At 42.5% G+C, this 18,903-nt stretch overlaps 3 protein-coding genes across 4 annotated transcripts; 1 reads left to right on the top strand and 2 right to left on the bottom strand.

Moving 5' to 3' along the window:
* Positions 1 to 604: 604 nt before the first annotated feature.
* On the bottom strand, positions 605 to 4,010 carry slc30a4 (solute carrier family 30 member 4). The gene is made up of 8 exons (XM_057348449.1): positions 3,610 to 4,010; positions 2,947 to 3,425; positions 2,713 to 2,859; positions 2,486 to 2,639; positions 1,895 to 2,096; positions 1,673 to 1,778; positions 1,449 to 1,583; positions 605 to 1,354 (listed from the first exon to the last, which is right to left on the bottom strand). The coding sequence occupies exons 2-8, from the start codon at positions 3,329 to 3,331 to the stop codon at positions 1,200 to 1,202; spliced, it is 1,284 nt and encodes a 427-aa protein (XP_057204432.1). The 5' UTR covers positions 3,332 to 3,425; positions 3,610 to 4,010; the 3' UTR covers positions 605 to 1,199.
* Positions 1,435 to 7,914, top strand: bloc1s6 (biogenesis of lysosomal organelles complex-1, subunit 6, pallidin). The gene is made up of 8 exons (XM_057347662.1): positions 1,435 to 1,742; positions 1,918 to 2,029; positions 3,048 to 3,316; positions 4,437 to 4,501; positions 5,016 to 5,157; positions 5,235 to 5,322; positions 5,392 to 5,478; positions 5,580 to 7,914. Exons 1-8 carry the CDS (start codon positions 1,435 to 1,437, stop codon positions 5,703 to 5,705), a joined length of 1,197 nt encoding a protein of 398 aa, XP_057203645.1. The 3' UTR covers positions 5,706 to 7,914.
* Positions 7,915 to 11,068: 3,154 nt separating this feature from the next.
* Positions 11,069 to 13,314, bottom strand: mibp2 (muscle-specific beta 1 integrin binding protein 2). 2 transcript variants are annotated; one of them, XM_057348054.1, is made up of 8 exons: positions 13,085 to 13,314; positions 12,389 to 12,479; positions 12,208 to 12,256; positions 11,881 to 12,067; positions 11,696 to 11,767; positions 11,511 to 11,617; positions 11,347 to 11,440; positions 11,069 to 11,276 (listed from the first exon to the last, which is right to left on the bottom strand). In XM_057348054.1, the coding sequence occupies exons 1-7, from the start codon at positions 13,108 to 13,110 to the stop codon at positions 11,352 to 11,354; spliced, it is 621 nt and encodes a 206-aa protein (XP_057204037.1). In that variant the 5' UTR covers positions 13,111 to 13,314; the 3' UTR covers positions 11,069 to 11,276; positions 11,347 to 11,351. The 2 variants fall into 2 exon arrangements, with proteins under 2 accessions (XP_057204037.1, XP_057204038.1); XM_057348055.1 differs by lacking the exons at positions 12,208 to 12,256; positions 13,085 to 13,314.
* Between the last annotated feature and the right edge of the window lie 5,589 nt (positions 13,315 to 18,903).

Consider the following 18,903-nt stretch of genomic DNA (forward strand, 5'->3'; position numbering starts at 1 on the left):
GTTATATGTTAATGGCAGTCATGTGAGCAGGAAGTGTTTGAATGTTCCTCATAATGCTGAGCTCACACACACACACACACACACACACACACACACACACACACACACACACACACACACAGCTGACGCACAACGTGTCTGTGACTTTAAGAGCTTGTCATCGGTTGACAGTCTTTGTATAAGAGCAGCTGTGTGTTTCTGCTGCTGTCACAACCTGAAGTTTTTCATTAGTTTTAATCATATTTATTTCTATATTTGCAATTCAGCATAAAATCTCTATAATATTCCCACAAGAATTCAAATAAATGCATCAAATATTGCAGTAAGAGACTAGTTCACTAAATCATCCTCCAAACATCACTTTTTGTTTTATTGATGATTTATTGGTGACCTCCAGGCTCGAGTAAACAAAACTCATGTAAGTAACCCTCTACAACAGCATCATCACTTGGCAACCAAATTCACACATCTGCTCCAAAGAGATATCATCACCATGGCAACCACAGCTGAAGTTGTGGAAGAGTGATCTTATGACCAACAGTCAAATACTGAAGAGATCAGAGGAGTGTTGTGTGTAGAGAATTGATCTTCAACAAACAATCAATACAGGCCATTAAAATCCTTTTATTTCAAGTTATCAAGCACTTCAGCTGTCAGATCAAATCCTGAAACACAAACAAAAATACTGCCGACAGAATTAAATCAAAGAATGAACCTTCAGCCTCCTGCAAAAAACAAAAAAGCCATAAAAATAATAATAAAAGGCATAAAGGCTTCTCATCATCACCATTATCATTACTGATGATTAAACAATACTTTTATACTCATTTTGCATTTGAGATAAACAACAATTAACTAAAAAAGTAAAAAATAAAATTCTGTGCCATTCTGACATGGTGTTTAATCATGTAAGTGTGTGTGTGTGTGATGTGAAATCTCAGTCTCTTCTGATTGTCAGTATATAATGAGAAGTAATCGTTTGAGCCACACATGAGAACATGCAGAGGGTTATCTATCACACACACACACACACACACACACACACACACACACACACACACAAGCGAAAATCATCTGAGTGTGTTTGTCATGTGGTTCTTTTGTATTAAAGGTGTATCAAAAATGAGGTCAATAGTCATTCTAGAAAAAGCTGCTGGACAATCATTAAAACCCGGCTGGGTTCATCCGCCTCTCTACGTTCAGGCACTCGGTGTGAGACAGTTTGTGCAGGACTGCGGCGGTCCGTGTCTCTGCGTCTGCAGCTGCACTGTGCAGTGCGTCACCCCGTGTGACATCATCAGCAGGCGACGCGCGTTCGTCTGTACGTCCTCCCAGTTACCCACCATCCCCGGCACTGAACACAACAAAGACAACAGCAGCTCTACATCGCCTCCTCAGCTGATTTGATTTTGTAAATGTAAAGTGAGAGAGAAGATGGGGCGTCTCACCGAGCTGCAGGTGAACGACGGCTGCGGTTTGATCTGCCGTCAGAGCCCAGAGCTTCAGTTCCTCCACCTGCTGCACGTGCTGCAGTTTCAGCAGATCGGCTCGGATGCCCGACACGTCCATGTGACGCGGCACGCCTGCACACGCATCGACATGCATCAAAACTTTATCACACGTGACGTGTTCTTCACAGACAGAGAGAGCGCGAGAGAGAGAGATGTCTCACCCTCCAGCAGGATGATGCCCGTGTCTCGGATGATTTGGAAAGTGCTGAACAGCACCAGTATGGAGAACAGGTACGTACACACCGGATCTGCCAGTTTATACTCTGGCTGGAACACACACACATGACGTCAAGATCACAACAATGACGTCGTCTTGTTTTCAACTGTCTGTTTTGACACGTTTACAGACGCTTCAGAAACACAGACTGAAGTGAGAAACGTACTTTAAACCGGACGATGTATGCAGCGATGAGAACGCCGACGCTCTGCACCAGGTCACCCAGAGCGTGAATGAAAGCAGCTCGAACCGCCAGGCTCCCGTGACCCCGTCCCTGATCCTGACTCCGCCCCGTCGGGCCGTGTGAGTGACCGTGTCCGTGTCCGTGCGAGTGAATGTGTCCAGACTGATTGAGCAGAAATCCCATCCTACACACACACACACGTCTGAGGTGATGCACGAGGAGTATCAATATTTCAAAACCTCCACACGGACGGTTATTATCAGTTTAGTCGATGTACATTGTAAAATACATTTCATGTCTTATTTACAAAAAATCATGTTGAACTCAATGAAGGTGCGTCACGCAGGAGAGAACTCTGTTGTGGACTTAAGCCATAAAATGTTGAGCTTCAATACACCGCAGACGCGGAGCAGATGAGTTTGAGAATGTTTTAGTGTTGTGATGTGATGTGAGACCGCACTGATCTCTCACAGATCTGATGGGCTCTCGAGCGCTGATCTTGAATTATTTGTAAAAAAACATCATCAGAAAGTGTGTGTGTGTGTGTGTGTGTGTGGGGGGGGGGGGACTCACAGCAGGTTGACAGCCACGCCCACCGCTGCCGTGATCAGCATGACATCACCATTTATAGTGAAATCCTGATGAATGGTTCTCTGTGCGGCTTCATTCACTAACACACCCGTCAGAATGTAGATCAACAACACACTGATCCCTGCAGACAACACCTCTGAACACACACACACACACACACTCTGAGAAACTCCGCACACATGATTGGATGAGATGAAGAGGAGCATTACCGAGCCGATGAAGGCCGAAAGTGAATCTGGATGTCGGGGGTTTGCCAGACAGCCAGAGCGCCAGCAGCGACACAATAATCCCGATGAGATCCGTCAGCATGTGCAGCGCGTCCGTCATGATCGCCAGACTGTTCGCCACATAACCACCTGAAACACAACCCAGAGTCACACCGGAGTCACACCGGAGTCAGACTAGAGTCAGTCAGCGCAATGACAGATCTCAGATCCGCTCACCTATCAGCTCACCGACCATGAACAGGAAGTAGAGGAGAGCCGCGACGCCCAGCTTCCTCATCACCGTCCGGCGTCTGGTGCGCTCTCGCGTCCTCCTGCAGCTCTCGCACGCGTCCGCCGCCGCGCCGGGGCTCCCGAGACTCGAGGACGAGTCCAGCAGAGAGTCGTCATCGTCCGCCAGCAGCGTGCTGACCGCCGCGCCGTTGCGCGCTCCCGTGGGGAGCTCGTCCGTCTCACCGGACACCACCACCTTCAGCTGGCTGAACTTGGGCGTCTCGTCTTCCTCGAGATCTTCGGAGAAATCAAACGTGTCGCTGAGGGGCAACCTGTCCGTCTGCCGGCGGAACAACGACCGCACGCGACCCATCAGGTGCGAACCGGACATCTCTGAATATACACACGCGCGCGCTCAATAGCTGACTGCAGATCAGTGTGCGGGGGCCGCAGCGGATCTCTCACGAGCCATAACTTTGGGTTACCTGCAACACAACACCAAACACACCTGATGACATCAAACGAGAGATTCGCCTGTTTTAAATGACAATCGCAGTGTAAATCTGTGCAGCGGACCGTCACTCGTGCTAGCGGCTAACAAGCGCTCTGTTAACACGCGACATTAAACGGCACTGAAAACACAACCGTGTGTAAGAAAAGAGCACAAACCTGTTGAAACTTTGACGTTTGTCGGTTCCGTCCATTGTTCGGTGTCTATGTGTGTGTGTGTGTGTGTGTTGTGTTGTGGCAGATCTCACAGCGTCAGTCCGGTGCCTGATGTTAGCGCGTCCACTCTGCGCTCAGCGCCGCCGAAAGAGGGCGCCCCGCGTTCACTCACTTCACCACGCGTCAGGTCAAAAAGAGGACGGGGTGGTTCTTAGTGATTACTACACGTGTCAATAACACTATCAGATAAGCGAGTGGCACACAAAAACAAGAACAAAATCAGTCTCGATGTCTGAGACAGGAGTCGTTTCACTGTGACCAAAGACTCTGTAGGTAAAGTCTCCGCACGTGGCGGCCGCATTTGAAGTCGTTTCCGTTAAGTTTCAAGAAACCAAATCCTGTACATTTGAAATAGAGAACACGTAAAGCTTTAAAAACCAAACAATTAAACTTGACATCTATAATTTCCAGTTTACATAGTTACAGAGCTGCATTGTCATGTTTATTTACAACAGATACCACTTTGTGTCCATAAAGGATGAGGGCCACGTAAAATGGTTCATGTACATTTGTCACCGTTGCAGCTGTGTTCCGGAAGCGACCTGTCAGCGGAAGTGCTCGCAGAGTGGCCACACGTCGTGTCTTTCGAGAACTTCTTTTCATCTGCAGTCACATGATGGGCGCGCGGTCACATGATGTTTGTGACACATGGAAAGACTGTCGCTTATTTTCACATTTATGAAAGGGGAAGTAAAGCGGGAGTGATTCAGGAGGAGTGTTTGTGTACTCGTCATCGGATCGATTATTGATGATCTGTTTGTGTGTTAAAGACGGCTGTTGATGCTGATGATGAACAGAGATGAAGAAGAGCAGGAGGAGGTGTCTTCACACAGAGGTGATCAGAAACATGCTTTAATACGCCAACTTCCTCCGTCGATTTGTGTCTACGTCTAGAATAGTCATCTAGCGTACTTCTGAAGTATGCACAGTAAGCTGTGAAGAAGTGAAGTGAAAGTGACCTATTAGTCAGATATGGTGACCCATACCCGAAATGTGTCCTCTGCATTTAACCCATCCAGAGAGTAGTGACCACACGTACACCCGGAGAAGAGGTGTGAGTATGTGAGTTTCTGTATAAAGTACAATACTAACAATGCAAGGTCATGTGTTTCATTCTTCAGCGTGAAGAATCAACCGAGTTTCATCAAAATACATCAAGTTTACATGGAAATTAATGAATAATGCCAAATATAAAAGCTAACATAAGCATGCATCAAAGTGAGCGTGAGACTGTAGCAGTGCTGTGATATATCACCGTTTAAAAGGTTTTTGGATAAAACAATGATGGGTAGTGTAGAGTATGTACTACAGTATGCAGGTATGAGATGTGTGTGTGCGTGTGTTTTTAGCATGTGATGTGATTGGGGAGACAGCCGCGCTGCAGGACATCATGTGTGTGGATGACCAGACTGTACAGCGACTGACAGACGGATTCTTACATCACTATCTGCCAGAACTACAGACCTCCAAACAAACCCTACAGGAACTGACGTATGCCTGTCTCTCTCTCACACACACACGCACGCACACACACTGCAGTATTGTAATAGTTCATCATCTCTGTCTAGACAAAATCAAGTGATTCTGTTGGATACGCTGGAGCAGGAGGTCACAAAGTTTCGCGAGTGCAACACAATGGTTGATCTGAACGCTCTGGTGAGCTTTTATTCAGCCGCTCTCAGATGTTCTGCGCGTCTCTCTCATCTCACATCTCATGTGTTTCAGTTCATAGAAGCAAAACTTTATCACAACAAACTGGTGAATATTCGCAAAGAAATGATGGTCCTGCACGACAAGACCACCAAACTGAAGGTGTGAGCGTTTCTTCAAACACACTAAAACTTCTCATGAAACAAATATAAGTGATTTACAAACAGCTGTTGTTTGCTGTCATTGTCTGATTGTGTGTTTAGAAGCGAGCGTTGAAGGTACAGCAACACAAACAGAAGAATGAGCTGGAGAGAGAGCAACAGAGAGAGAGAGACCTCGAGAGAGAGAGACGCCTCATCGCCAAACCTGCCAAGCGCGTTGATACCTGATGTTTGCTCCGCCCACCGACACATAACTCCTCCCCCAATCCTCCATCCCAAGAGCAAACGGGTTATAGAGAAGACATGAAGACATTCTGACAGTGAGAAGGGCCAAAGCACACAGAAACCAAACAGAGTTGTATTTGTGTTTCCTCCAGAGATCATCTTCATCATCATCATCATCATCATCATCTTGTATTTGAGTTGAGATGAAATACAGTCACATTATAAACTAGAATCACTTTCTCTGCTGATTTAGGGCTTCATGTAAGAACCACCTGTTGACAAATATTATTCCATGTTGCATGACATCATTGTGTATGAAACGTTCAAATAGACTTCACAGATTGAAATCTGTTTCAGAATATCTCTTTATATATTAATGTATGCACAGTGACACTATTCTACACAGCACTGGTGTGATTGTTTCATATTTAAATAAATATTTACTGACTGCTGAAAGTTATAATGAAGTGTGTAAAATCCTCCTGACAGCAGCGGCCTGCAGCTCATCAGTGTGTCCTCTGGCTGGCAGCAGAGCATCATGGGATACTGTGTGCCCAGTCACTATGTGTGTTTCTAAAAACAAAGAATTCTTGAAGTGATAGTTCAGCTAAAAACAAGAATTCTGTCATCATTTATTCACTCTCATGTCGTGTCAAACCTATACGAGTTTGTTTCTTCTGTAGAACACAAAAGAAGATATTTTGAAGAATGTTGATCATCAAACAACACAGAGCCCCATCGACTTCCATTGTACGAACGCAAAACCACGAATACATTTCTCTAAATATCTTCTTTTGTGTTCCACTGAAGAAAGACTCGCACACAGATGTACAAACTCATGAGAGCGAATAAATGACGATTTATTTGAGCTTTCAAGTTAGTGTGAGGAATAAAGTCTGTGTGTAAATCGAATGTTTGTGTAGGTTATGATGGTCACACCTGGCTTCATCTTTCTACAGTGGAAGCAAAAGGGTTTTACACTAAATGAAATCTGACAGCAGCACCCCACACTTTACGATGAGTAAACACTCTTGAAACTTCTACTGAAAGAGAAAACATAAGAATAAAATGTCGGCAGGTTCATGAAGTGTGTGTAAACATGAGTGAGTCAACAGCTGGAGAACTCCCCCACACCAGACACTGAGACAGTGGTGCTGTGAGCAGACGGTTCTGGTCTCCCGGCGGTTTGGAAAGTGACGCTCCTCCTTTCCGCGCGGGCGTTTCAGTTTGTCTCTGGATTTAGATGTTTGGGTCTGAAGGAGAAAAACAAACCCACGGAGCCACAGGCACTCGAGACACATGTGGAGGTGAACGATACCGTACAAACAGACGGCTGAGAAAATAAACGGCGAATGTCATGTTTCTGTCTGTTGTCTGGTCATCGTCATCGTCACGGTGAAGGTGTCTTGTGTGGAAACACTGTGAGGTTTGTTGAACTCTTCACAGAATGTTATGAGTTGTGGTTTTGAGGTGATGGTCATTGCTGTGGAATTGGGTGGAGCAGCGCGATATTAAACGCCAAACCCAAATATAGATTTAAACATTCACCGCCTGAAACCTCATCAACACAACAGCACAAAAACATCACAACACATCAGCGCAACACAATTGATTTCGACCTTGTGGGGACATTGTGTATGTCCCCATGAGGGAAAACAGCTTATAAATCATACAGAATTAGATTTGTGTGATTTTATGTGTTGGGTTAGAATATATCATAAGACTGATATAAAATCAATGGAAGTCTATGGAATGTCCATATGGAAACCAGTGTGTGTGTGGGTGCATGTGTGTGTGGCCTTGTTTTTATGTTTGTATATCCCGGTGGGGACCTAAACCTGAACACACACCAACTCGTGGGGACCTAAACCTGAACACACACCAACTCGTGGGGACTCGTGTCACCGTGGGGACCAAAATGGAGGTCCTCATGGGCACAAAAGCTTATAAATTGTACGGAACAATATTTTTTGAAAATCTAAAAAGTGATCTTTAGGTTTAGGGGATAAAATATACAGTTTGTACAGTATAAAAAAACATTACGCCTATGGACTGTCCCCACGGAGATAGTAAACCAGACCAGTGTGTGTGTGTGTGTGTGTTAAACATCAATGATTTCAGCAAGCACAGCTGAGAATGAGATTATTACTCTGGATTCTTGTTTTATTCGTGTATCATTGTGATTATTGCCGTCAACACGTCATGAAGACTTATAAACATGTAAGTGCTTCACAATAAACCTGTTGTTGATGTGTATGTCATGAGTCTCACGTGATTCTCAGTGTCAGTGTGTGTAATTCTTCACTATAATGATGTTAAAACAGTGATTCTCTGCACTCGTGAAGGGTTTATCTGATAGTGTTTCTCTGTCAGTTGAGCAGATTCATGTCTTGAGGTTTTCATCCACTGGATAATGCCTGAGTGAATCCCAACATGGTTAAACAATGTTTCCTCTGGTATAAAAACAAAACCCATCTGCCTTCTCTGAATGAATCAGCATTCACTGTCTTCATGTTCTTCATCTCTATCATTTCATTTTGAAACCTTCCTCCAATCATCTGAAAGAGCCATTTTTTGTTTTTGCGAAAGCAATCTTTCTTTATAGTAAAAACGCTTGCTGAAGTATTTTGATGTGTAATGATAGAGTATTTTTACATTTGTAAGAGTGTTTAAACACTTGTTTTGACCTACATTTGATTTGTATGAAACAGTGAAGTGTGTGTGGAGTGAATGTTCAGTGTGGTCAGTGGGTTTGGGGTCAGCAGAACGTTTGTGTATATGGTTTATGAATAGCACATATACTTTCATACACAGTGTCCAGCTGCAAAACCCACACATGAGGTTTAAGTCCAGCTCCTCGAGTTTCATAGTCAATGCATCTGAATTTTGTGGTCAGATTTGGTTCATGTCCATCATCCATCCATGACCTTGGCTGTATTAACGCTGATGATACACAGATAAACAACATAAATGAACTTTTGATGGCACTTCAGCATGTGTCTGCCAGTCAAATTCAGCAACTCTGTGTCATATCTCACATCCACTCACCAAACGTATAAAAGACCCAGAAAGCTTGTGTGTGTGTGTGTGTGTGTGTGCGAGATAAGCAGTCGAGCTCTGCACCCTTCAAGCACATGAACAGCAAACTGTGTCAAAATTAGGGCTGTCACAATTATTAAATACTGGTCTAATCCCAATTATTGGACATAACCGCAATTATTGTGAATTCTCAGAAAACAAGTGTGATCTGCAGCATTTTACATCCACTGTCCTTGATCTGCACTCATTTCTCCATCATTTGAGTTGTGTTAGCTTGTCTTTTTTGTGGCGATTTCTTTTATTCGCGTGTTTCCAGACATGCTGCATGTACACATCAAGACGACATCATCCTCATATCTCAGTTTTAGTGCTCAAAACAGTCTTTTCTGTTAGGGTCACTCTATAGTAAATATTATTATTTAGAAGATTTTCAAATTTCTAAAGGATATACACTCACCTAAAGGATTATTAGGAACACCTGTTCAATTTCTCATTAATGCAATTATCTAATCAACCAATCACATGGCAGTTGCTTCAATGCATTTAGGGGTGTGGTCCTGGTCAAGACAATCTCCTGAACTCCAAACTGAATGTCAGAATGGGAAAGAAAGGTGATTTAAGCAATTTTGAGCGTGGCATGGTTGTTGGTGCCAGACGGGCCGGTCTGAGTATTTCACAATCTGCTCAGTTACTGGGATTTTCACGCACAACCATTTCTAGGGTTTACAAAGAATGGTGTGAAAAGGGAAAAACATCCAGTATGCGGCAGTCCTGTGGGCGAAAATGCCTTGTTGATGCTAGAGGTCAGAGGAGAATGGGCCGACTGATTCAAGCTGATAGAAGAGCAACTTTGACTGAAATAACCACTCGTTACAACCGAGGTATGCAGCAAAGCATTTGTGAAGCCACAACACGCACAACCTTGAGGCAGATGGGCTACAACAGCAGAAGACCCCACCGGGTACCACTCATCTCCACTACAAATAGGAAAAAGAGGCTACAATTTGCACGAGCTCACCAAAATTGGACAGTTGAAGACTGGAAAAATGTTGCCTGGTCTGATGAGTCTCGATTTCTGTTGAGACATTCAAATGGTAGAGTCAGAATTTGGCGTAAACAGAATGAGAACATGGATCCATCATGCCTTGTTACCACTGTGCAGGCTGGTGGTGGTGGTGTAATGGTGTGGGGGATGTTTTCTTGGCACACTTTAGGCCCCTTAGTGCCAATTGGGCATCGTTTAAATGCCACGGCCTACCTGAGCATTGTTTCTGACCATGTCCATCCCTTTATGACCACCATGTACTCATCCTCTAATGGCTACTTCCAGCAGGATAATGCACCATGTCACAAAGCTCGAATCATTTCAAATTGGTTTCTTGAACATGACAATGAGTTCACTGTACTAGAATGGCCCCCACAGTCACCAGATCTCAACCCGATAGAACATCTTTGGGATGTGGTGGAACGGGAGCTTCGTGCCCTGGATGTGCATCCCACAAATCTCCAACAACTGCAAGATGCTATCCTATCAATATGGGCCAACATTTCTAAAGAATGCTTTCAGCACCTTGTTGAATCAATGCCACGTAGAATTAAGGCAGTTCTGAAGGCGAAAGGGGGTCAAACACCGTATTAGTATGGTGTTCCTAATAATCCTTTAGGTGAGTGTATTTTCTTCATTTAATAAATTAATTGTCATTAATCTTTATATTATTAAAGCCTTAAAACAGACAATTAATCGCAATTATTTAATACACAATTAATCATCAGCCAAATTTCACAACCGTGATATTCCTAGTCAAAGTAAACACATGAAACAAAGAAATATAGAGTATGTGAAATTCTTTTTTTTATTATTGTCACGGTACTGAATTTCTGGGAGTTATTTTTCAGAGGTGAAGCTCAAGTGTCTTTACTCTTATAATAAAACATCCAAAGCAGACACACACACATCTGTGTTTAGCGGTGAGACTTTCACAGGATGTGCTTAAGAAAAAAGAATTGAGGAGAAAACCATAATGACCGGTCTGCGGTCACCACCCGACGAAAACACAGCAGCAGTCTCCCAAAACATCACGATGAGCCATTTACACATGAAAATAACCTGCGAGTCACTGTTGACTTCATAGAATATCATCAACTCAAACACTGCTCTTACAGGAGCTTTAAAGAGACTTTCATCGGTCACACAACACCTCTATATGAAGCTTTAATGTTCACCATATAACTCGTGTGCTTGAAGTCTGAATTTCTATTTTGAAAGCAGATCAGAAATGAAGTCATGAAATATTGTGTCATGTGCAGAATAAACAAATCAACAACAATCACGTCACAGGAGCTTTATTTTATTCTCTTGTGCTGGAACCATAAAACATTCCGTTCATACAGAGGTGGAGCGTTATAAGAGCTTGAGAAGCAATAAATACAGCGGATATAAAACCATATAAAAACACTGCAACAGCGTCTGTAGGTTGGAGTACACGTATGATGCAAAGCTGCTTCATCCTGCTGCATGACAACACCTCAGCATGTCTACAACACACACACGCGAGTCAATTTCTGATGAACACAATGAAAACACATGTGAGAATCCACACTGTACCTTCATCACGGCAGATTCTCCTGGATGTCATTCAGAATGTTTCCGTGCACAAAGTTGTACAGTTGTTCTTTAGACATGGTTCCATCTAGCTGCTCTGTAACACACAAACACACACTATCAGCATCTCAATGTACTCAAACACACACAGCTACACAAACACTTACCCACATCAACCCCTGAGTCCTCCATGATTTTTGTATGTTTCACATACATGGGCCAGACGTGTCCGTCAAACAGACCGGGCGGGTCCGGCACAGCATAGTTTCTTGACCTGAACACGCACACAGAGGTTGTGAATCAGGGAAAACTCACATCGGTGTTCTAGCTGAAGATGAACCGTGACACTCACCTCCTCCTCTTTTTGCATTCTTCGTATGGAATGGAAATAAAGTATCGCTGGTTGAACACATCGATCAACGGTCTGTTTATGGAAAAGAAAACATTTAATAAAGCTGAAATCAGCCGTTCAGCGTTAAATAAGTGACATTCTCTTAAACTGAAGATGATTCATAACATGAACATCATGCGTCTCACCTGTGGGTGTAGAGCAGGAATCCCTCCACGATCAGAATGTGAACGCCTTCATCTTTATCCCGGCCGTGTTGAACAATCTCAGAGTCCAGGGTGTTGTTAATGCCGTGAGATCTCTCAAACTTAACGGGGTTCTGCTGCCAGGCGTGGATGGTGCTCATCATGGAATCCATGTCCAAAGCGGTGATGACTGCAGAATCAAACACGCACACGCAGCGAGTGAGTGAGTGGAGGAGTCGGGCGTATCAGTTACAGACACAGTACTTATTGAGGCACTTTGCTTGAAAACACACACATACGCACCAACCCTCTGATAAGAGCCCAGCTTACCATCATACTGCTTAAAGCCATCTTCACCAACTTCAATCTCATCCTGGGGCTGAAACATACACCAGTGAGATGCACCTTCAGCACGGCACAAGCCGCAAGCTTCTCTCATCCGACACCCTTCGCCACACCATAAACATCAATCTACAGTACTGGGTGCGCACACACATATATATATACTGACCTTGAAGAAATCATCCTGATGGACCACACAGCAGTTGGGCAGAATCTTGGTCAGTCTGTGTGTCAGGGTGGTCTTACCCCCGTTTGTGACCCTGAGGAAAGAAAAACACACACACTCTCTTTAACTATACAAAACAGCAACAATATCCAGAAACATACAGTCACTCGTGTATCGTAGATTGATGTGGTACTGCTATAAATACACAAAGAAATACTAAAGAGTTACTACAATTCTCCCATTTACTATAGTTAATGCTACAGAATACCATAGAAATGATCATATGATGCAAGTTTTATCACTGTGAAGAACTTCCTCTAACGTGAGTATTATTTCACGCGTGGCTGTCTTGACATACAACTTAAATACAGCAGAACACCGATCTCAGAAACTACCACAGTATCTTCATCGAGAAAATCACCAATGCGACACTCATCAGTTAGGAAATAACACACACACCTTCTGTCAAACCTGTTACCATAGTAAAACCACACGGCTCAAACTGAATCTGTCACATGATTTTACTGCTTTTATTGACAGTCGTGGATGAATGAAAGTCGCCGATGTTTTACAGTAAGTACAGTCTCGATGGTATTCGGGTGGATATGACGGTTACTAGGTTGAGTTTCTGTAAAGTAATAAAAGAAGCACGCGGCCTGCATCGAGCACGCGCTCTGGCTCGCTCACTCACTCACTCACCCGCCGATGCCAATGATGAACTTCATCTTTCTAACCGCCAGTCACGCGCGTCAAAGCTGATGGAAGGCTGTGCGTGATAAAGGATCGATGACCGTACGAAGTAAAGCGTAAAAAAGAGAAGGTTACAGGAAACGTCAACTACTCGATTCCTCCATGACGGTCAATGAAAGCTGGACGATGGCGCTACCTCGCGATCTTCCACCAAGAGAAACTCGTGTGCTCGCTCGAGCTCAGACACTACCCAGAGATGCGCGCTGATTGGCTATATAAACACAGCAGGCCTGCGGAAACTTCTCCCGTCCAATCAGAGGCCTTGAATGTTCGTGCGTCATTCAAAGGCACCGCCCACTCGGTGTGGCAGAGAAACGTTCAAATAAAGAAATACATTCTGTGGCTTTTCATTTATGTAATTCCTGTTTTCCGTCATTTTTTGGTTTTATAGATTAGACGAAAACACGCTTTGTTTTGTTTGTCTTTTTTTATTATATATGAGAACAAAAGAGCAAAACTTCAAAGAAAGATATAAATAACTTTGAAAGTTTGAAACTTTGTTTTCAAAGTTGAGTTGAAAAGTAAATATCTCTAATGTTTCTGTACTCTGTTAATTAATAAATACACACGTCATAATTATATGAGTATAGCAACACATCATAATTCTATTAACTCAATATATGAAGAAGACTTGAATGAATGAATACTTGACAGACAAATGAAAAAAAAACACTAACCCTCTCTCTTTCTCTCAACAGGTAGTGGTCTGGCTTTGGTTGAAACTAGTAACTTTGTATTGGCACCTATTGCATTATTGCTCCTGTATGACATATCGCTTATTGCTCCTTAAACTCTTTGTAAGTCGCTTTGGATAAAAGCGTCTGCTAAATGACTAAATGTAAATGTAAGACAAATGCGTCTATATATCAAGCCATCAAATGAGACATTTGTGTAACGTTATTTATATGTAAGAAAGTCGTGCACTTTAATTACTCTAAACAGAAACTCACAAGTACACGCCCAGATGGCTAAATAAACCCACACCAGGTTTAATTTGTGTTGTGGTTGTTTGTGACTGGACTCAATTCCTTAAATTATTTCACACAAACACCATAAAGTCATGTTGTTTTCCTGGGTAACATTGATGAAGTTTTGTGAGACGTGAGACGAGTCTGCGGCGAAATGTTTTCGATCTGATACATTTCTTCCATTCCACATATTTATTGAACGTCTGAGGACACCATAACACCATTCCTTAACATGACAAGAGAAAAAATACAGCATGCAGTAAACCTAAACCTATAGGGGCGGTTTCCCAGACAAGGTTTAGCTTAAGCCAGGACTAGGCCTTAGTTAAATTAGGATAATTAAGTTGTTTTAAAAAACATACTTTACAAAAAAAATATTACTTTGTGCATCTTGAGACAAAACAATCACAGTGATATATTTTAAGATATGTCAGTGCAAGTTGTTTTCGATCAAGGCATCTCTCACATTTAAGTTAGTCTGAGACTAGCCTTAAACCCTGTCTGGGAAACCGCCCCTTAAAGTTTTATGATATATATATATTACATAGGCTGAATATCAAAAGAAGTGGTGTACTATCTAATACAACCATTACCGACGACCCCGAATGACAAAACAGATAGAAGTCCGTGTGTTTGTTTATTCTAGTAACATGCCAATTATTACAGTTAAATATGCCATTTATTAATATTTGTGCATAATTCTTCACTTATGCTTTGATTATGAAGTTATACAGTAGCATTGGGAAAAAACAGGTCTATGCCAGCCCAGTACTGTTGACCACAAAACAATATATTTTTTTACAAAGCATCATATGTTTCACATACACAAGATCACAAAAAAACATATGCAAGATTTTACTTGAAAGAAGAATGGTTCTTAAAGAATACAGATGTAACTTTGCCAACACTGCCATATCTGTTTGAATACTTATATATATATATATATATATATGTATAATATTATATAAATGTATGAAGTACTATATTGGGGTGAACATACTTTATTTTAAACGTAGAATAAACATAACGTGGAGGTTTAAAACAACTGTAAAGGGACTGAAGAGACAGAGAAAACGTAAGGATTCGGACTAGTGAGCTTTTGAACAGTAGGGCTACGGAAGGGCTTTGTTTTATTTTGTCGCGTGTCATTTAAATAAAGCTAGTATTAAAAGTTGTGACAGATATCAACGATTCGTAATGCATCAAAATATCTTAATAAAGCAGCGCAAGAAGAAGGCGTGAATTCAGTGTCGATTTCTCTCGAGCCGAGTCTTTTGGCAGGAGTCATTTTTCGGCACAACACACCTTAAAGCAACTTTGACTGAAAGTGAGCAGTTTTATCAGTGTTTCCTGGCAGCTTCAGCGGGACTCTTTCAGTCACTGACAGCGCGCTGCCAACACTGACGGTGACGCGCTTGACTCGGTTGTCGGAGGCGGGGCCGCGGGAAATATTGTGATTTTTTTAAAAGAAAGAAACTGAATGAAAGAAAAGCGTGTTTAAAAACAAAATAGGGAAAGCAACAACAAAAGCAGCTTGGAGACGTTTTAAGCAGCAAGACCAGTGGGTGTATGTATATATACAGTATATATACAGTATATATATATATATATATATATATGTAGGGTATAGCCAAGGGTGTAACTTTGGTTTGAGAAGTGGGGGGACACAAATTGGGGGGAAATGTTTTTGATTTGAATCCTATCACAAATTCAAAATACCTATGTTTTGCGTTATTTTTGATTGTTTAAATTGATTAAACCATGAAACTAAAATGTGTTTTTATTGTGTAGCAAAAGTTGATGTTCATGAAGGGGGAAATGCGAGTATTGACTGAGAAACGGAGGAAAACAAGGCTTGTAAACCTGAATCTGCGGTCAAGGAGACGAGCCGGATGACTTTCTAAAATAAGGGATAATGTAGGCAACAGGTTGTTATCGCAGAAATAAGCCCAGACAGTGTGATCAAAACTGGACATAAAATGTGAATTTGAAATATTGTATTAGCTCATTTTTTACCGAATGCAGACCTTCCGCGAGGAAAAGCCGTTGAGTTTCGGTTTTAAAGTAAGAAACGACGTTCAAACGTCACGAACAGGCAAATTGGTTGAATCATATGTAAGTAATTGTCATATAAAATACATATTTATAATTCGTTTTTGTGTAATATTAAACTGCCCCTCTCAAAATGATTCGCAGCATCCGGGTTACAGGGTGTTATTAGTTTTGAGCTGTTGTTATTTGAAAATAACAACCCTTGGAATGTCACGACTGGCCAATCAGAATCAAGCATTCAAATGAGTCGTGTAATAAAGGGTTTTAACTAACCTAAACAACGACCAGGGAAGCCCACGTTTCTGTCAAGCCTTTTGTCATAAACACTAACTGCTGTTAAAAGAATCAGAATCAGAAGAGCTTTATTGCCAAGTGTGCTTGCACACACAATGAATTTTCTTTGGTGTTGGAAGCTTCTAGTACAGACATTCAACACAATGACAATACAATATAATAAGATTTACAGTCTAAAAGATTCTAAAATATGCATATATCAAATAAAAGTCTATTGTACAGAAAATGGGGGATAATAACATATAAGAGACATTGTACAGGGTAGTATATAGTAGAATAATATATAGTATATGGTAGTATATGGGCAGTCGTGGCCTAATGGTTAGAGAGTTGGACTCGTGACCGGTTGGATTCCCAGGGCCGGCGGGTAACGACTGAGGTGTCCTTGAGCAAGGCACCTGACCCCTACTTGCTCCCCGGGCGCTGCAGTGATAGCTGCCCACTGCTCTGGGTGTACGCGTGTTCACGACTTGCTGTGCGTGTGTTCACTACTCTCTGGATGGATTAAATGCAGAGGTCACATTTCGGGTATGGGTCACCATACTTGACAAATAGGTCACTTCACTTAAGATCAGAATATACATATTAACAGATTGTATGTACACTTGGATAATGTTGTAAGTAGAGGTAGTGTTATATACATGTATAAATAAAATGTAGATATAATAAGGCACTATAGTGCACACTATAGGAGTAGTGAAGTGGAATATTGCTCTTAAAGAGCAGTTATCTGTTTAGGAGGGAGATTGCCTGGGGGAAGAAGCTGCTTCTGTGTCTGGAAGTTCTGGTGTTTGGTGCTCTAAAGCGCCGGCCAGAGGGCAGCAGATTAAAAAGTTTGTGTGGAGTCAATGAGGATTTTTCTTGCCCTGTTTTTCACTCTGGAATCGTACAGGTCCTGAAGTGTGGGCAGAGGAGCACCAATAATCTTCTCAGTAGTCTTCGTAGGTGTGATTTGGTGGCCGAGCCATACCAAACACAACAGTTATTGAAGTGCACTGAACAGATTGGATGACCTCTGAGTCGAACTGGGGCAGTAGCTCCTGTGGTAGGTTGAACTTCCTCAATTGACGGAGGAAGTATAACCTCTGCTGGGCCTTCTTTACAATGGAGTCTATGTGGGACTCCCACTTCAGGTCCTGAGAGGTGGTGCAGGAGCCCAGGAACCTGAATGACTCCACAGTATCCACAGTGCTGTCCAGGATGGTGATGGGAGGAAGTGATGGAGGGTTCCTTCTGAAGTCCACTATCATCTCCACTGTCTTGAATGCATTCAGCTCTAGGTTGTTTTGACTACACCAGGCAGCCAGCTGAGCAACCTCCTTTCTGTAGGCAGATTCATCACCATCTTGAATAAGGCCATTTACTGTGGTGTCATCTGCAAACTTCAGGAGTTTGACAGAAGGGTCTGTAGAGCTGCATTGGTTTGTGTAGAGTGAAACTAGCAGTGGAGAAAGAACACATCCTTGAGGAGCTCCGGTGCTGATGGAACATTTGCCCAACCTCACTAGCTGCTGCCTGTTTGACAGGAAGTTAATAATCCACTGACAGGTAGAGGTTGGCACAGAGAGCTGGGTAAGCTTGGGCAGAAGGAGGCCCGGGATGATGGTGTTGAAGGCCGAGCTGAAGTCTATAGGATCCTGACGTAAGTCCCTGGTCTGTCTAGGTGTTGTAGGATGTAATGCAGTCCCATGTTTACTGCGTCATCCACAGACCTGTTTGCTCAGTAGCTATACTGGAGGGGATCAAGAAGGAGTCTGGTGATGTCCTTCAGGTGACTTAAATGACTTCATGACAACAGATGTTAAAGCAACAGAGCTATAGTCATTAAGTCCAGAGATTTTGGGTTTCTTCTGTATGAGAACGTAGAACGAGTCCTTATTAAACGAAGAAAGTAATAAATCACGCATACGCGTTTCTTCCCCATAGAAGTCCATTACAAGGAAACAGCTTAACATAGCCAAAACAACGACCAGTAAAAACAAATTTCTATTGAATTCAAATCAAAACCACGTGATTGAAAACAATATTTCAGTGATCTATTTTTTAGAGTGTGCACGCGACGCACGCATAGACGGGGGCTCACACTCTCTGTGTCCTGCTCGGTCCTAGTACTTCTCCGTGGCGATGACGGCGTGTGGTTAAAAAATCATTACAAACACACTTGAAAGTGAGGGGTACACGAACGGGATTTTGAAAAGTGAGGGGGACATGTCCCCCCTGTCCCCAGTGGAAATGACGCCCCTGGGTATAGCGTATATATATACTGCTGTAGCCTATATATACGAGGTCAACCAACAGGGCGTTTTTAAACTGAGTTTTGAAATATTAAAATGAAAATCAAGGAAAAGTGTCGCCCCCTGGTGGAATAACGTTTTTAAAACATTTAATCTTTGCATGTTCACGTTAGTCCTGAAGAATTTAAATGCTCCCATATTTAGTTTGAAGATCACACAT

Source organism: Triplophysa rosa, linkage group LG12, assembly GCF_024868665.1.
Source record: "Triplophysa rosa linkage group LG12, Trosa_1v2, whole genome shotgun sequence".
In the NCBI taxonomy this organism is placed as follows: domain Eukaryota; kingdom Metazoa; phylum Chordata; class Actinopteri; order Cypriniformes; family Nemacheilidae; genus Triplophysa; species Triplophysa rosa.